General features: G+C 37.2%; 1 protein-coding gene across 4 annotated transcripts in view; it reads right to left on the bottom strand.

Annotated features, from left to right (window-relative positions):
- The window catches only part of Zcchc2 (zinc finger CCHC-type containing 2), a 59250-nt gene that overhangs the window by 16062 nt on the left and 24105 nt on the right, over positions 1–19083 (bottom strand). For all 4 annotated transcript variants that reach the window (XM_078029919.1, XM_013357585.3, XM_078029920.1 and 1 more), the window contains 3 exons: positions 12737–12831; positions 10304–10387; positions 8234–8291 (listed from right to left, as the gene is read on the bottom strand). In XM_078029919.1, coding sequence (XP_077886045.1) covers positions 8234–8291; positions 10304–10387; positions 12737–12831 — 237 coding nt within the window. The remainder of the gene's footprint in view (positions 1–8233; positions 8292–10303; positions 10388–12736; positions 12832–19083) is intronic.

Raw genomic sequence — 19083 nt, forward strand, 5'->3', positions numbered from 1 at the left:
ATCTGGAGAAAATCACTGATCTAAGTATTGTGTATAACCAACATAAGAAGGGACAGGAAAAAAATGACTGGAAACCAAAGAAATATACAATAGAATTAGGCCCAAAGAGAATTCAAAAGATGCAATTACTGGATATGAACTTTCAGTCTGTATCACATGGTCAATGAATAGAACAAGGTTGAGGATTTGGAAGAGTACCAGAAAATATAAAGAACCAAATTTAAATTCTAGAACCATAAAATAAACTGATATAATGAACTCAATGGATGGCCATCAGATGAAAAAAATCAGTTAAGAATAAATTGTCTGGAGTTAATATATTGAAGTACAGAGAGGCAAACAATATGCACAACAAGTATAAGTTAAAAAGACGACGTGGGACATAGTAGAAAGTCTAATATATAAGGACTTGGGATACGTCTTAAAAGATGGAGCAAAAGAACAACACAAAACCAATTTTAAGAGGTAAGAGCTAGGAGTTCTCAAAAATCAACATATACAGCAACTGATTCAAGAAGGATTAATACAAAGAAAGCTACATATCATAGGAAAATTGCTAAAAACCAGACAATGAGAAAAACTTAAAAGCAAAGCAACCAGCGGAAAAAGCATATTACCTTCAAAAGAGCAACAATAAGATTAACTGATCACTGAAGGCCACATAACATGAGTTTGAATTCCCCTCAAAAACAAAGTCTAGAATGACATAATTTATTTGAGAGGTGGTCCCAGAGAGCAGGAGGCAAGGGAGCAGGAAGAGGGAAATAGCAAAAGACCCCAATGAGGTTGCCACTATAAGCAAAAGGGGCTCAATGCTACTGGGAATTTCTAAAATTACCTACTAAAGAACAGAAAGCAAGGGGCTGAGGTTGTGGTTTGGTGGTAGAGTGCTTATCTAGCATGTACAAGGCACTGTATATGCAGTTTTGGATAAGCCTCAGCACCAAATAAAAATAAATAAATAAAATAAAGGTTTGGTGTCCAACTACAATTAAAAAAAAATAGGAAGCAAGAGTATAGAATCAGCAAAGGCCCTGAGTGAGAAGTATGAAGTCTGTGGAACATGGCTGAAGGAAAGAGTACTTAACTAATGGAATATAAGTTGGAAATCTCTTAAGTGATTTTATGTGATCTGCAAGAGAAATCAGAGATGGGAAAAGAAGATAAGAGAGAGACCAAAGGTATCTGCCCAGAAGACAATGAAATAATAGTTTCAAAAAGCAAACAGAAAATAACTGACAACCCAGAAATTCATAGACAACAAAAATATCTTTTAAAAATGAAGGCAAATTATACCCCATCCCCTGATAAAAACTAACTGCACGCATCACTAGCAGATGTAATCGTAGGAAATACTCAATGTTCTTCAGTTGGAAGGAAAATGGTCACAGGTGGGTGCTCAGAAACAAAGGAAGGAATAAAGAGAAAAGGAATGGTAAAATCTAAATGAATAACTGGAAAAAGATTTCATGGGGCTTCAAACAATAAAGATAATTAAAATGCATGACAACTATGATTTACAACTCAGGAAAAGAAAAGGGGTTAGAGTGATCTAAGGTCCTCAAATTGTTGGGGAAATGATACCAGCACAATGTACACCAGACATTAATAAGTCAAGATGTATAATAAATTCTCTAGCATAACTAGAATACAGACACAACATATACCTATAAAGACTAATTAAAGAGAAAAACAATTTAAATAAAAGCAAAAACAGGGGCTGGGGTTGTGACTCAGTGGTAGAGCGCTCTTCTAGACCGTGCGAGGCCCTGGGTTGAATCCTCAGCACCACATAAAAATCAATGAATAAAATAAACGTATAGGCAGGACCCCGGAGATCCAGGCCGACTGATTTGCGTGGCCTGCCCCGCGGCTACAGAAGGCGTGGCGCCGCAGAGAAGCGATTAATTAGCAAGCAGGGAGATTAGTGACTGCCATTAGGTGGAATCCCGCCAGCCAAGCCCACACTGACCCCTGGGCTGAGTACGGGATTTCAGACAGGGAAGGAAGCGGTACAGTCCCATCCCCCACAGCGGACACTCCACCGAGGCAGTCAGTGGCCACCATCTGGGAAAGCTGAAGTATACACTGCCAATCTCCGACAGATTGCAACATCAAAACAGATTACAACATCAAAACAGCGGACACTCCACCGAGGCAATCAGCGGCCACCATCTTGGAAAGCTGAAGTATCCACCGCCACTCTCCGACAGATTGCAACAACAAAACAGGAGAAACCAAGACTAGCAGGAGAAACCAGGAGACTAGAGGCAAGACCCCGGCGAGTGGGTGGCTGGAAACCGCAGGCCCGCCAGTGACAGTTCACCCACTGCCTGCGTAGCTGGGCGGTAGGAGAATGCCGCCCGCAGGCGACCGGCCTGTGATACTGGGCGGCTGGAGACCGCCCGCCTACTGCGACCGGGAACTGAAACCAAACAGAGATAGTCCAGTCACACCCCCCCATTAGGACACCCCAGCAAGGAGCCTGGGGCCTGCCATAGCAGAGAAGTGTCATCACTGGAGCTCGGAGGTCGGAATTCCTTCCCAGCGGAATCCAAGTTAGCAGGCATAGTTTAACAACACAAAGGAGAGACATCAGAGTAATACAGAACCAAAACAAAGCTATAGAAGAGAGCAGAAACACAACAATCAAAAAGAGCTGGAAAGTAACGTGGACAACATGAGAAAACAAGGGAAAAAAGGAGTACAAACAATGCAAGACAACTTAATTCTACAGGAGGACATAGAAACATCAGAAGCAGGGATAGGGAAAGAACTCAAGGCATACCTAACTCAAATGGAAAGGAATATTAGAGAAGACGTGAGACAGCAAGTCCAAGAAATAAAAGTATATTTTGAAAATGAATTAAACAAACAAATTCAAATGGCAAAGAACGAGCTCTACCAGGAGATAGAGATCTTAAAAAAAAATCAGACAATAATCCTAGAATTGCAGGAAACTATGAACCAAATTAAAAATTCAAATGAGAATATTACAAATAGACTTGATCAAGCAGAAGTCAGAATATCAGATAATGAAGACAAGGTTTATCAACTTGAAAAGAGTATAGTCAACACAGAAAAGATGCTTAAATCCCACGAGCAATCTATTCAAGAGATATGAGATGTCATAAAAAAACAAATTTGAGAGTCATCAGGATAGAAGAAGGCACAGAGATTCAAACCAAAGAAATGGACAGCATATTAAATGAAATAATTGTAGAAAACTTCCCAGAGATGAAAGATAGAATGGATTGCCAAATCCTGGAAGCCTACAGGACCCCAAACATTCAAAACCGTAATAGACCAACTCCAAGACATGTAATAATGAAGATAGCCAACATACAAAACAAAGAGAGAATATTAAAAGCTACGAGAGAAAAGAGGCAGATTACATTCAGGGGTAAACCAATTAGGTTAACGACTGATTTCTCATCACAGACTTTGAAAGCGAGAAGATCCTGGAACAATTTATTTCAAACGCTGAAAAACAATGGATTCCAACCAAGAATACTGTATCCAGCAAAATTGAGCTTCAGATTTGACAACGAAATTAAAATCTTTCATGATAAATAAAAGCTAAAAGAATTCGCAGCAAGAAAACCAGCACTGCAAAGTATTTTGAGCAAAATACTACAAGAGGAGGAGTTGAAAAATAGTGCCCAAAACCAATAGCAGGAGGTATTCTCAGTAAAGGGGGAGGAAAATAACCAAAAAGTAAAACTAGCCAAACTAAAATAAATAAAAGAAGCATGATTGGAAGTACAAATCATATCTCAATTGTAACCTTAAATGTTAATGGCCTAAACTCACCAATCAAGAGACATAGGCTAGTAACCTGGATCAAAAAACCAAATCCAACAATATGCTGCCTTCAGGAGACTCATATGATAGGAAAAGACATACACAGGCTGAAGGTAAAAGTTTGGGAAAAATCATACCACTCACATGGCCCTCGGAAGCAAGCAGGAGTGGCCATACTCATATCGAATAAAATCAACTTCAAACCTAAGTTAATCAAGAAGGATAAAGAAGGGCACTATATACTGTTAAAAGGAACCATCCACCAACAAGACATAACAATTATCAATATGTATGCACCAAACAATGGAGCTGCAACGTTCATAAAACAAACCCTCCTCAAGTTCAAGAGTCAAATAGACCACAACACAATAATTATGGGTGACTTCAACATACCGCTCTCGCCATTAGACAGATCCTCTAGACAAAAACTGAATAAAGAAACTATAGAACTCAACAGCACAATCAACAACCTAGACTTAACCGACATATATAGAATATATCAACTATCATCAAGTGGATACACGTTCTTCTCAGCAGCACATGGATCCTACTCAAAGATAGACCATAAATTATGCCATAAGGCAACTCTTAGTAAATATAAAGGCGTGGAGATAATACCATGCACCATATCTGACCATAATGGAATGAAATTGGAAATCAATGATAAAAGAAGGAAGGAAAAACCCTACACCACATGGAAAATGAACAATATGTTATTGAACGATCAATGGGTTACAGAAGACATAGAGGAGATGAAAAAATTCTTAGAGTCAAATGATAATACAGACACAACATACCGGAATCTATGGGACACAATGAAAGCAGTTTAAGAGGGAAATTCATTTCTTGGAGTTCTTTCCTCAAAAAAAGAAAAAACCAACAAATAAATGAACTCACACTATGCCTCAAAAATCTAGAAAAGGAAGAACAAAACAACAGCAAATGTAGTAGAAGAAAAGAAATAATTAAAATTAGAGCAGAAATCAATGAAATTGAAACAAAAAAAACCATTGAAAAAATAGATAAAACTAAAAGTTGGTTCTTTGAAAAAATAAATAAGATAGACAAGCCCTTAGCCATACTAACGAAAAGAAGAAGAGAGAGAACTCAAATTACTAACATTCGGGATGAAAAAGGCAATATCACAACAGACACTACAGAAATACAGAAGATAATTAGAAAGTATTTTGAAACCCTATATTCCAATAAAATAGAAGATAGTGAAGATATCGATAAATTTCTTAAGGCATATGATTTGCCCAGATTGAGACAGGAAGACACACACAATTTAAACAGACCAATAACAAAGGAAGAAATTGAAGAAGCCATCAAAAGACTACCAACCAAGAAAAGCCCTGGACCGGATGGGTATACAGTAGAGTTCTACAAAACCTTCGAAGAAGAATTAATACCAATACTTTTCAAGGTATTTCAAGAAATAGAAAAAGAAGGAGCTCTTCCAAATTCATTCTATGAGGCCAACATCACTCTGATCCCAAAACCAGACAAAGATACTTCAAAGAAAGAAAACTACAGACCAATATCTCTAATGAACTTGGATGCAAAAATTCTCAATAAATCTGGCGAATCGAATACAAAAACATATCAGAAAACTTGTGCACCATGATCAAGTAGGATTCATCCCTGGGATGCAAGGCTGGTTCAATATACGGAAATCAATAAATGCTATTCACCACATCAATAGACTTAAAGACAAGAACCATATGATCATCTTGATAGATGCAGAAAAAGCATTTGACAAAGTACAGCATCCCTTTATGTTCAAAACACTAGAAAACTAGGGATAACAGGAACTTACCTCAACATTGTAAAAGCTATATATGCTAAACCTCAGGCTAGCATCATCCTAAATGGAGAAAAACTGAAGGCATTCCCTCTAAAATCTGGAACAAGACAGGGGTGCCCTCTATCATCACTTCTATTCAATTTAGTTCTCGAAGTACTAGCCAGAGCAATTAGACAGACAAAAGAAATTAAAGGCATAAAAATAGGAAAAGAAGAAATTAAATTATTGCTATTTGTGGATGACATGATAATATACTTAACAGACCCAAAAGGGTCTACAAAGAAGCTGCTAGAGTTAATAAATGAATTCAGCAAAGTGGCAGGTTATAAAATCAACAAACATAAATCAAAGGCATTCGTGTATATCAGCAACAAAACCTCTGAAATGGAAATAAGGAAAACCACTCCATTCACAATATCCTCAAAGAAAATAAGATAGTTGGGAATCAACCTAACAAAAGAGGTGAAAGATTTATACAATGAAAACTACAGAACCCTAAAGAGAGAGATAGAAGAAGATCTCAGAAGATGGAAAAATGTACCCTGTTCATGGATAGGCAGAACTAACATCATCAAAATGGCGATATTACCCAAAGTTCTCTACAAGTTTAATGCGATGCCAATCAAAATCCCAACGGCATTTCTTGTAGAAATACATAAAGCAATCATGAAATTCATATGGAAAAACAAAAGACCCAGAATAGCAAAAGCAATTCTAAGCAGGAAGTGTGAATCTGGAGGTATAGCGATACCAGAGTTCAAACTGTACTACAAAGCAATAGTAACAAAAACAGCATGGTACTGGTACCAAAACAGGCGGGTGGACCAATGGTACAGAATAGAGGACACACAGACTAATCCACAAAGTTACAACTATCTTATATTTGATAAAGGGGCTAAAAACATGCAATGGAGGAAGGATAGCATCTTCAACAAATGGTGCTGGGGAAATTGGAAATCCATATGCAACAAAATGAAATTGAATCCCTTTCTCTCGCCAGCCACAAAAGTTAACTCAAAATGGATCAAGGAGCTAGATATCAAATCAGAGACACTGCGTCTGATAGAAGAAAAAGTTGGCTACGATCTACATATTGTGGGGTCGGGCTCCAAATTCCTTAATAGGACTCCCATAGCCCAAGAGTTAACAACAAGAATAAACAAATGGGACTTACTTAAACTAAAAAGTTTTTTCTCAGCAAGAGAAACAATAAAAGAGGTAAATAGAAAGCGTACATCCTGGGAACAAATTTTTACTCCTCACACATCAGATGGAGCCCTAATATCCAGAATGTACAAGGAACTCAAAAAATTAAACAATGAGATAACAAATAATCCAATCAACAAATGGGCCAAGGACCTGAACAGACATTTCTCAGGAGGACATACAATCAATCAACAAGTACATGAAAAAATGCTTACCATCTTTAGCAATCGGAGAAATGCAAATCAAAACCACCCTAAGATACCATCTCACTCCAGTAAGATTGGCAGCCATTATGAAGTCAAACAATAATAAGTGTTGGCGAGGATGTAGGGAAAAGGGTACACTTGTACACTGCTGGTGGGACTGCAAAATGGTGAGGCCAATTTGGGAAGCAGTATGGAGATTCCTGGGAAAGCTGGGAATGGATCCACCATTTGACCCAGCTATCGCCCTTCTCGGACTATTCCCTGAGGACCTTAAAAGAGCACACTATAGGGATACGGCCACATCAATGATTATAGCGGCACAATTCACAATAGCTAGACTAAGGAACCAACCTAGATGCCCTTCAATAGATGAATGGATAAAAAAAATGTGGCATCTATATACAATGGAGTATTATGCAGCACTATGAAATGACAAAATCATAGAATTTGCAGGGAAATGGATGGTATTAGAGCAGATTATGCTAAGTGAAGCTAGCCAAGCCCTAAAAAACAAATGTCAAATGTCTTCTTTGATATAAAGAGAGCAACTAAGAACAGAACAGGAAGGAAGAGCATGAGGAAAAGACTAACAGTAAACAAAGACGAATGGGGGGAGAGAAAGGGAGAGAGAAGGGAAAGGATATGGAAATGGTAGGAGACCTTTAGTGATACACAAAAGTATAAGAGGTTATGATGGGCAAGGGGGAGGGGGAAAAAAAGGGAGAGAATTGAACAACAGCAGAGGAGGCAGAGAGGGAAGGTGGGAGGGGAGGGGAGGGGGGATAGTAGGGGATAGAAAAAGTAGCAGATTACAATAGTCACTAATATGCCATTATGTAAAAATGTGAGTATGTAACAGATGTGATTCTGCAATCTGTATTTGGGGTAGAAATGGGAGTTCAAAACCCAATGGAGTCAAACGTATGAAAGATGATTTATCAAGAGCTCTGCAATGTTTTGAACAATCAATAAAAAAATAAAAATTAAAAAAAATAAATAAAATAAACGTATAAAAAAATTATGAATCCTGTAAAAAAAAAAAAAAAAGATGGCAAGAAAGGAGACAAAAGGAAACACAGAACAGGTGGGCCAAATAAAAAGCAAACAGCAACATGGCAGAATTATAGCCAAATACATCCATAATCTTATTAATTGTTACACCAATTTAAAAGTATACAAAAGTATATGTATTTAGAAATTAGATACCTACTTCACAATGGGACTTTTCCCGGTATGTTTCTTGTGGATTATGGTGTGCTGCAACACATCTAGAGTAGAAGAAAAATTAATTTATTATACTAATGCTGCAGCAAATATCCAAAAGGATAATGCTATTAATTTATGCTATCGAAACACTGTTGACAGATGGGATACAGCACTTCTAAGCATTTCCCAATAAAGAAAATATCTTAAAGAAGCAAATTTTCAAAAACATAATAAGTGAGCCAGGCTTGGTGGGGCATGCTTGTAATCCCAGTGACTTGGGAGGCTGAGGCAGGAAGATCCCAAGTTCGAGGTCATGCTTGCCAACTTAGTGAGAACCTGTCTCAAACTTTTTAAAAAAAGTTTGCTCAATGGTAATGTACCCCTGGGTTCACTCCTCAATATCCTTTATCCCCCAACACAAAAGACATAGTAAGTTACTGAATTATCTTAAATATTCTCTCAAATGTGTTTTACCTAACAGTACATCAATCTTATCCAAAACTACATGACTAATACGGACATGCTACTTTAACTAAAACAATTTCACATAAAACTCTTGTTTAACCAATAAAAAATGAATTGTTTCAAAAAGTATGTCCACACACACACACACACCTCGACAAGGTGTCCTTGAACTTGTGATCCTCCTGCCTCAGCCTTCCAAGTAGCTGGGTTTACATGTGTGTGCTAATGCACCTAGCTGTGTTTCATAAATATATATTTTTAAATCTATTAACATGGGGCTGGGGATGTGGCTCAAGCGGTAGCGCGCTCGCCTGGCATGCGTGCGGTCTAGGTTTGATCCTCAGCACCACATACAAACAAAGATGTTGTGTCCGCCGAAAAAACTAAAAAATAAATATTAAAAATTCTTTCTCTCTTTAAACAAAAACTATTAACATAATAAATACCTGTGTACAACCACATCCGAGACTTCTGCCTCTATTCTTTACCTACTTATTTGTAACATCACATCTGTCACATCCCAATTTTTTTTTAAATTAAAAAAAAAAATCACAGACAGGATATGACCATTCACCTCCCTCCCTCTATAGAAGTTAACTAGTATCTAACTTGTTGGAATACTCTAGTGAAAGTGGTGCTGCATGTTTGAATATACTAGAAATATCCTTTTAACTGCAACCCAGAATAGATCTATCACAATTTATAAGTTCATTAATATTTGAAACATTAAGGCAATTTCCTGATATTTGCCACGAATATCACTGTCTACATCTCCTTGAACACTTGTACAACAAATTTTACAATCATAGGACAACAGCATAAAATTAACTCCAACTTCACTACATTGTGCCAAATTTCTGTCCAGAACACCTGTACCCATTTACATCCCCATCAGTAGTACAAGGTTCCCACTGATTAATATGCTTAATAGTGTCAGATTTGAAAGTGTTTTGACAATTTGGTGAGTGTGAGATGATATATCACTGTTTTCATTTGCATTTTCTCTATTACTAGTGAGGCTGCACACTGTTTAATGGCTGTTCAAGTCTCCTATGAATTGCCTATTTATATCTTTTGCTCATATATCTGTTGGAATAATTTTCTCAAAATTTTTTAGAAGGATCATTGTATAATCTGCACAATCTTTTTTATCTTTAAATATCCTACTAACAGTATCTCGTCTTCTGTGGATTATTTTCTAATTGTATGGTTTCTCTGATCATTTGTAAGCTTTTATTTAATTAGTCAAATGTATGGTCATGTTCTACCTTGTTCAAGAAAGCCTGTCTATTTAGATTAACATTAAAAAGCTGAAGTTTTAGAAAATCAAGTTGTAACTCACCCGAATACACATGATGTAAGTAGGGATCTCATTACATATATTTGTATGTATGTATGTATGAATGTATATATATGTATGTCATATGACTTGTTGGAAGTCAATTGTGTGTACATCATTTCAGTGAACACTCTATTCTTTACCTACTTATTTGTAACATCACCTCTGTCACATCCCAATTCCCAGAATGTCTGGATCTAGGATTCTTAATTGGGTCTACCCTGATTCAACACCAGGCAGAATCACTTATTCTAGTGAATCTACATTTACCTTCTTCTTGACTTGAAGCTTCTGAGCTGTCTTCTTTTAAATGTTCTAGTATCTTAGAGGTCTTCAGAGAGGATTGTAAATTATCTGCAGGAAGTAATTCAATACTATTAACTCTTCACGAAATTGTAATAGCCAGATAAAGATGACAAATAGAATGATTATTCCCCCTGCCCCAAGGAGGAGGTGAGTGGAGTATTAGCAATGAAGAGAACATTTCTACTAGTTAGAACTCCTAAGAAATCAAGTGGACACGACACAAAGCACCAGACCTAAAGCACCAGACCTATGAGAGGAGTTGTGAAACTAGCTATCTCCTCAAGCACCACAGGATCTGAGTAAAACACACCACATGTATTAGCTACTGTGTGCTCCTGTGCAAAATGAGCAACTGGACCAAAGGGGCGCCTCTCAAATATTTGTGTTTTTATTTTTTAAAATATCCACTGTTGTACAGTTAATTTTATAAAACAACGATAATGCCATGGCACTAATGAACTGCTATAAAACTCAGTGTCTACTCTGAACTTCTGTTCTATCACAGAGCAGTGACAAACAATGGTAGATGAGCACTGACCCAAAGAACACATTTTAACTGCTAACTATAAAATGACATGGTAAAGCATGAAAACCAAACCAGAGTTCAACATTTTAAGTCATCTAGCAGTTTAACACTGCTTTCTCAGAGTTAGTTGTTAGGATTATAGAGTGTTACTCTTTGGTACGAGGCAGGGTGGGAGGCAAAATGGTAGAGCTATCAATTAAAACTGTGCAAGTGAATGTTGACAACAACATGTTTAGCAGTGTGACATGAAACAACACAGACATGTACAAACACTATGATGACAAGGATTCCTACAATCTCAAATTGTGTACTTTCAACAGTATTTTAATATAACCTTAAAACAAAATCTGCCAACCTCATCTGCATTGTTTATGTAATTCAAACACTTCGAGGCCCTCAAGATAAGCTTTTCCTTATTTACACCCATCTTCCTCCCTGCTCACTTGGGTAAGCTCCCCTGAGCATCCTGTTAATCTGAACTATAAAAGTTTAACTGTGTGTTCTAATGCCTTTTTAGGACTAAACAGATGCTACTGATGGATATTTATTAAAAAAATACTTATACCTGGCTCAGGGAGAAAACACTGATTGTTAAATCTACTTAGCTCTAGAATGACCAGAACTTTAACAAAAGCCATTGCCACTATTCACATATAAATTCAACATGGAGTTGTGCATCTTGTCTGAGGCAACTGGTCAAAAAAGGGTCATATTTTAAATATAACTGCTAATTATGCTCAAAGTATTTAAAGCACATGCATGCGCAAACACACACACTCAAAATAATAAATGAAATTTTAAAATTTATCCAGATGTTATAACATCCAATCATATTTTTCACCCACCTCAAACTGAGGAAATGTGAATTTTCTTTCACCTTTAGAGGTACTGGAAAATATAATTGTTGAAAGGAGAAGGAAAGATTTAAAGAAAAAAATGTTCCTTGATATCGTGGCTGCCCTTAGATTTAGCAGAAATTCTTTAAAGTACATATCAGTGTTCTCGGCAAAATATTCATTTAAAAGGAAGGCTGAGGAAGATGTATACAAAGAACACAAAGTAGACTGTGATGAATGCTAAAACATGAGGGCAAAACCAAACAGAGAAACACAAGAAAAAACCAGAAAAGCTTTCTGGAAGAGGTGCAGCTGGGTCCAACACAGGTGTGATTTTAATAGACGGTGATGGATGCAAACAAGAGTACAAATGAGCAGAGAACCCGGCAAGAGTGGCAGGCATGCTGGACAGTGCTGAGACTTCATGGAGCTAGAGCCTGACAGACCTAAGGCAGTCTCAAGAAGTTCAGATGGGGCTTGCATTTCACATCCCATGTTTAACGTTTTTCAGAGGGGATTAACAATCGACTTTACCCCTATGATAGCCCTGGCATAGAGGAGAGTGAGAAGATGAATGTGGGTCAAGAGCTGGGCTTTACAGATAAAAGCCTGCATGAAACAAGACCTAGCTGAAAATAATGGAATGGCTGGCCTTTAAACGGCTGAACATGAAGAGGAAGTGAGACAAAGAAGCTACGAGGCTCTGAAGGTCACAGCATCTGGAGAGCCAACACACCCTACAGTGCACCTCCACATCTCTCCAAGGTGGAAGCCAGGTCTGGCAAAGAACTGAAGACTGGGCATGTGCCATAGTCTTAGAGATTATTAGGCTATGCCTGGTAACCAGTCTGTTTTGTTGTATTAGTTTTTTATACTACGCTCTTTAAAAGTGCAGTGTAAAATTCATTAGAAATGACAAACATTTCTTATTTGTATGTCACCATTCCTCAAATTTAACTATAAAATGACATGGTAAAGCATGAAAACCAAACCAATAAAACCCTTCAAATTTCCAGAGGAATGGACGATGCTTACTGAGACTGTGCAGAGAGTCTGACGATATGGACCGAAAAAAGCTGTGTACTTTTTGATTCTGTAGAAAAGCTTGTGATGAAGTTGAAAATAGCTGCCTGCATATAAAGAGAAAAGAGATTTGTTAATTTCAGGTATGTACATGAAAAAGAGTCTGTTTCCTATAAAGAAGACTTAAGTGGCTGTTTCATTAAGGAACAGAAAGCGTTTTTCCCCCATGAAGTAATATTTTCTAATATATTTACTATGGAAAAGAGTACATAAAATTGAACAGAACTAATTTGCAAGGATCTACTAAACAGGTTCACTTTTAATGGTAAAGTTTCAATTCTGGGGGGAAAAAAAAAGTGTCACTTTAGCCTTTTGCCCAAATGGTCCAATAGCCTGCCTTTCTGCCCAGAAAAAGAACTGCAATGTCTTTTTTTTTTTTTTAAATATTTATTTATTTACTTTAGTTTTAGGTGGACACAATATCTTCATTTTATTTTTATGTGGTACTGAGGATCGAACCAGTGCCTCATGCATGCTAGGCGAGTGCTCTACCTCTGAACCACAACCACAGCCCAGAACTGAAATGTCTTTATCATTACATTTCTTCATAGTCTCATGGAGAGTTCAACTGGATCTGAATCCTACTTCAATGCCGTATAAATAAACTGAATTAGCTATTCAGCTTCAAATTCCTTAGGGTTATAAGTAACACTATCAACAGCATAGGTACTCAAAATACAAATACCCCTCAGTTACTGCTCTATACTTTTAATGCTTATTAAAAATTTTAATTCTTAATTTCTTCCAAGATTTCTGACCTATCATTTACTTTAGTCATTAAATCATTAAATACCACCACAACAGATGACCTTTATAAGTCAAAGTTGCCTTGAATATTTAGGCAAAAATGCTTTTTGGTAACTCCAATGTGGAAATAAACATTCAATGGGAAGACACAAAGTGAAATGAAGAAAGGGATCTGAAAATAACCAAGATCTGAAGTAAGGAGTTATCTAAATTCTAGTTCGACTTTCTAGTTCTGAATGTACTGCCTAAGCCTGGGATCCACACACAGAAGCAGTGGTAGAACCACACTTAGCTACAACTGGTCAAAACGCACAGACACATCTTAATTCAAGGCTTGAGCCCAAGGGACAACCCAGGTGTGTCTCCAAATACTGAGTACATATTCACCAAAGGAACACTGAGGTTTATGTATTTAAATCACATGGGTAAAGCCCTGGAGCTGAAATTATTGCAGACTAAAGCCAGCGCTCATTAATGCATAGCCACAGGTGGCAATTACACCTGAATTTAAAATCAAAGTAGCCAGAAACAACTCAAAATGACATAAGAAAAATAAGATTACTTGTTGACATGACAGAAACCATTCAACCCCAAATGTACATTTTAATGCCATATTTCCATTCATCTAATTCACAGCTTAGCTGAGACTTAAACATAGTATGTCCTATACCAACCAAATCAATCTCTATTATACTTATAAATTCATTTCCTATTTATCATTTTTATTTATTTTCTCCTCACCTCCATTATAACTGTTACTTTTCTTTTTCTTTTTTGTGGTGCTGGGGATTGAACCCAGGGCCTTGTACATATGAGGCAAACATTCTACCAACTGAGCTACGTCCCCAGCCCATAACTGTTACATGAATCGTTAAGGGATGAATGATGATATACTAATATACAATTCACAAACCAAGAGTGAAGCTTCTTAACATCTTAGCTGTGAAGACCTCAGACTATCCATTTAGGAGAAGATATATATCCCTTCCATGCATCTTTTTTTTTTTTTTTGGTATTGGCATTAGACTCAGGACACTTAACCATTAAGCTATATCCCAACCCTTTTTTGTATTTTATTTAGAGACAGGGTCTCACTGAGTTCCTTAAGGCCTCACTAAGTTGCTGAGGCTGGCTTTGAACTTGTGATCCTCCTGTCTCAGCCCCCTGAGCTGCTGGGATTACAGGTATGTGCCACTGCTCCCAGCCCCTTCCATGCATCTTACACCAAAATTAACTATAAGTGAATCTAAGATTTTTTTTTTAAAGGTGAAATTATCAGAAGAAACCACACATTAAAAATGTAATCTTTGAGGGGCTGGGGTTATGGCTCAGTGGTAGAGTGCTTGCTTTGCAAGCATGAGGCCCTGGGTTCAGTCCCTAGCACCACATAAAAATAAAATGAATAAAAATAAAGATATTGTGTCCATCTACAACTAAAAAATTTTTAAAAATGTAATCTTTGAAAAGTTTTTCTTAGGAAACAAAATTTTGAAACATCAAAGACTGATAAATCTGTCTTTATAAACTTTTAAAATATCTGAATGATTAAAAATAAAGATAGGGCTAGAAGTAGCTCAATGGCAGACTGCAAGCCTATGATGAACAAGGCCCTGGGTTCAACTGCCAATACCAAAAAACACACAAAAAGAAATAAGAACAGAGCTTCTGCCTTTAAAAGGGAACACTTATAAGGCTAATAAAAAAGTGAAAAGGACTGTAAAAGCTATTGACAGAAGAATGTGATTGGTCACTAAAATACAGATTAAAATCAGAATGTCTTTTTTTTTTTGAGACTGTCAAAGAGAAGAAATTGTGAATGTTTTGTTTGTCGAAGTAGGAAACAGATACAAGGCTTCCTTCTGAGGGTACAAAATACTATTACCTCTTTAGAAGTAACAGAAATACTACATATTAAAATATATATAACTTTTGGACAATTATAATTCTGCAAATTTTTCTTACAGATAAATGTATCCAAACATGTTAAACATATACCTAGATATTGAAATATTATTTCTAGTAATTTAAAGATTTATGAAACAACTAAAATGTCCATAATACATTGATTTAAATAAGGTTCAGTTAAAAGCAGATTATGCAGAATTAAAGATGAAATCTTTTACATGTACTGATGATGTGTTACCATGTCCCAAGAGAATTAATGAAAACAGACGAAATAGAATTACTGCTGAAATGACTCCTTTAAATGTAGGCCTGGTAGAAAGTCGAATTTCTACAAGTGGTTCTGTGTGGAAATAATTACTTTTTTCCTTCTGAAAAATCTCAAACTTACAGAAAAGTTAGAAACACAGTGCAAAGATAATACATATTTTTTAAAACTGGACCATAAATAGTTTATCTGCTGCCTCAATTCCTGGGTGGGTATCAGCAAGCATTTAGCATTTCCTACGTTCTTCCATAATCAATACTGGGAAATTAACACTAATCAATTATTACCTTCTAATCCTCAAATCCTGATGAAAGTCTTGCACATTGACTCCTAAGTGTCCTTTTTATCTCAAAGACTAAGTTCAGATTCCTGTGCTGCATTCAGCTGTCATGCCCCTCTCCTGTCCTCAGTCTTTCCTGAGGCTCTTCTGGCTGGGAGGAACAGGCCAGGTGTTCTGTGGAGCATTCTTAATATAGGTGTATCTGGTCAGATTCATGCATGACGATCATGGAAGTAAGGCTGCTCTTTTGCTGCAGCTGATCATATGGCAGACAATTTTGATTGACACACAACTGATTAAATTTATTTGATTGAAGTAGTCTGTCAGGCTACTTCACTCTATATAAAGTTATTGTTTCTCTCTTTATAATTAATGAGCATTATTTTGTGGGAAAGCAGTATGAGAGGACTCTGATAATGTCAATATCTTACTTGTCAAATGTTCAACTGATTCATTTATTATTTATTTCAACAGAAATTCAGTTTCCTATTTTATTCAATGTTACTATTGTTATTTGTTGTGATGTTCTCTTTGCCCCAGATCTGACCACTGTTAAGTCTTTCAAGCTGGTTCTGTGTTCTTTTGACAAATCCATATCATTCTTTGAGCACTTCCTTGCTTTTTGTACAACAGGCTCATCTCGTATTTTTTTTTTCCTAATCCCTTACAATCATCTTGTCCTCCAAGAAACCCAAATTTCTTTTAATAGAGAATGGTATGGAGAAGTGGAGACTGGAGCACGCGCATGCCTATCATTACTGAGTGTTGCGGTTTCCAGACAATTTCAATGGGCAGGGCTGGGGAAAACGTGGGTATACACACACACACATTCACACACAACTGCACTTCTGTACCCACAGATACTAAATATCATGAATTTAGTAACTTCAATTTCAACCACTTTCCAGGGTTCATTATGTTTTGTTGTTGTTGTTTGTTTGTTTTAGTTCATTCTGGTTTTCTACATTTCTATATAATTCCTTTTGCCAAGGGTGGGGGAGGCAAGCTGGTTCTCATTATCTTCAATATATTTATTTAAATCCTCTGCACCAAACTACCTCTTGCTGTCATCACTACTCCCTTGCAATCCCTATGGAGAGCCCTTGTGCTCCCATTTGGGCTCCAGCACCCTTGAGAGCTTCACCTGTTCTGCCAGGCCCCTCTCAACAGTGACCCAGGAGTCAATGCTTCTACTTATTTCTACTCTCTTCTTTTTCCCTAGAAACATGCCCTTTACTATTTTACTTTCCCTCGTCTTTTATTATTTTATTGTAACCAAGTCTGTATCAACATTTGTTTGTTGGTTTTTTCAAGTCAAAATATACCATAGTAACCATCTCTGAACATTCATCATTAGTGGAAATAGAGCTGTGAGATAAATAACCAGGAGTATAACTATTTAGAAGTTATCTGATTTAAATTTTGTATTGCCCAATGCTTTCCTGAATTTTTACCAATTTATGCTCATCATTACCAAAGAGTATCTGTCAAGCTTTCTGATCTTTGCATATTCAACAGGTTAAATAAAAACTTCATGCTTTCTGTTACATTTCTGATTTGAGCACTCTTTCAAGCTTAAATGCCACTTAAAATTTTAGGTTTTCTGTTCTAGTTGTTCATTCCTATTTCCCCCTTTCTGGTTGTTTACTCCCACTCTGAAGTTTGTCAAACAATGAACATATTCGCCCGCTCTCAGTTTTTTTTTTTTTGTTTGTTTGTTTTTTTGCTGTTTCCATGGAAGACAAAACGTTCCTTTCTTCTCAGGCCCACCTATCCTGAGAATACTCTCTGGGGCCAGCCCCCTTCTCATGAGGGAAGGGCCATTACACTAAATGATACACATACCTGGTTCTCTCCCGACCCTGGGAAGTCTGCTTCCTAACTCAGGCAGCTTTAGGTTCAGAGAGCAGACAAAAGAAGTCTCAATTAAGCCCTGCCCCTAAGCCATATGGGCTCTAGCATCACTTCGACTTAATTTACTTATTAATAACTATTAGTTTCCAATAAAATAGCATTTGCCTCCTTGGCCATTATTTCTGAATTTCTCTTTTAAAGAGAAGTCTTCAGTGAGGGATGAGGGGGATGACTGCCCAAAGCATACTCCATCCTCCAACACCACAGACAATTGTCCCACCTCAAGATCCATTCCTCAGACATCTCATTCTCTAACCCCAACTGGACTCTGCTTGATTACCCAATTACTCCCAAGACACTTATTCTCCAAGCACAGTACTCCACTCTATCAGACCCACTTATCTCATGCTTCCCAGCACAACGGAGACCTGACTGTTCCTCATTTGTTAGAAAATGAACATTCTCCCTCAATTCCCTTGACTTATTATTCTATTGTTACATCCAAGAAAGCCCCCATCTAGAACAAATCCAACCATGTGCTTTCCATATATACCTGGGCCAGAACTGCTGGAAAGATTTTAAAAATATGCAAAAGAGGTAGATTGATATCATTACATAAGTACCGATATTCACCGTGATGCCATGCCTTGTTCAGCTTACTAGCTTTCTTTCATCAGGTTGTCCTCCAGATCCCTATAAATGGTTTTAAGCCCCCTCTATTCTCGAGCATTTGATCTCTTAACCTCAGTTTATCCTTTCTTATGCAACCCTTTAGAGAAAACAGAAAACATTAGGCAAAAAATCCCTCAATATTCCACCATGAAATGCCCATACCTTTGCAGGGACCCTGATCCTAAGCCATATGGGTGTGCTTATGTGCTACCAAATACCTCCTTCTCCTGTATCTTCAAGTTCTTCCTCTAATGGCACATGGAAGGCTATGGGAGTATATCTAAGAGAGGCTTTACATGTTCCTGGCATCATATTTAATTCTCACCTCACCTACACCCACCTTTTCCAATGGCCAAACAACCACATGAAAGCAAAAACCTGACCTCAACCAGTACTGGGCTCCAGAAAAGCAAATGGCAGCCAGCAGCAAAGGTTTGATTCCTTTCACTTCTCATCTATCAGCCCAATCTTCTTACTGGACAACTTAAAGCATCTCCCAAGTTCCACCTTCTAATAAATTTAGAGAAAATAAGAGGCTTTATTTAATATTTTCAAATTTTAGAAGAAGCAACATTT

The sequence above is a fragment of the Ictidomys tridecemlineatus genome, chromosome 13 (genome assembly GCF_052094955.1).
Source record: "Ictidomys tridecemlineatus isolate mIctTri1 chromosome 13, mIctTri1.hap1, whole genome shotgun sequence".
Taxonomy (NCBI): Eukaryota; Metazoa; Chordata; class Mammalia; order Rodentia; family Sciuridae; genus Ictidomys; species Ictidomys tridecemlineatus.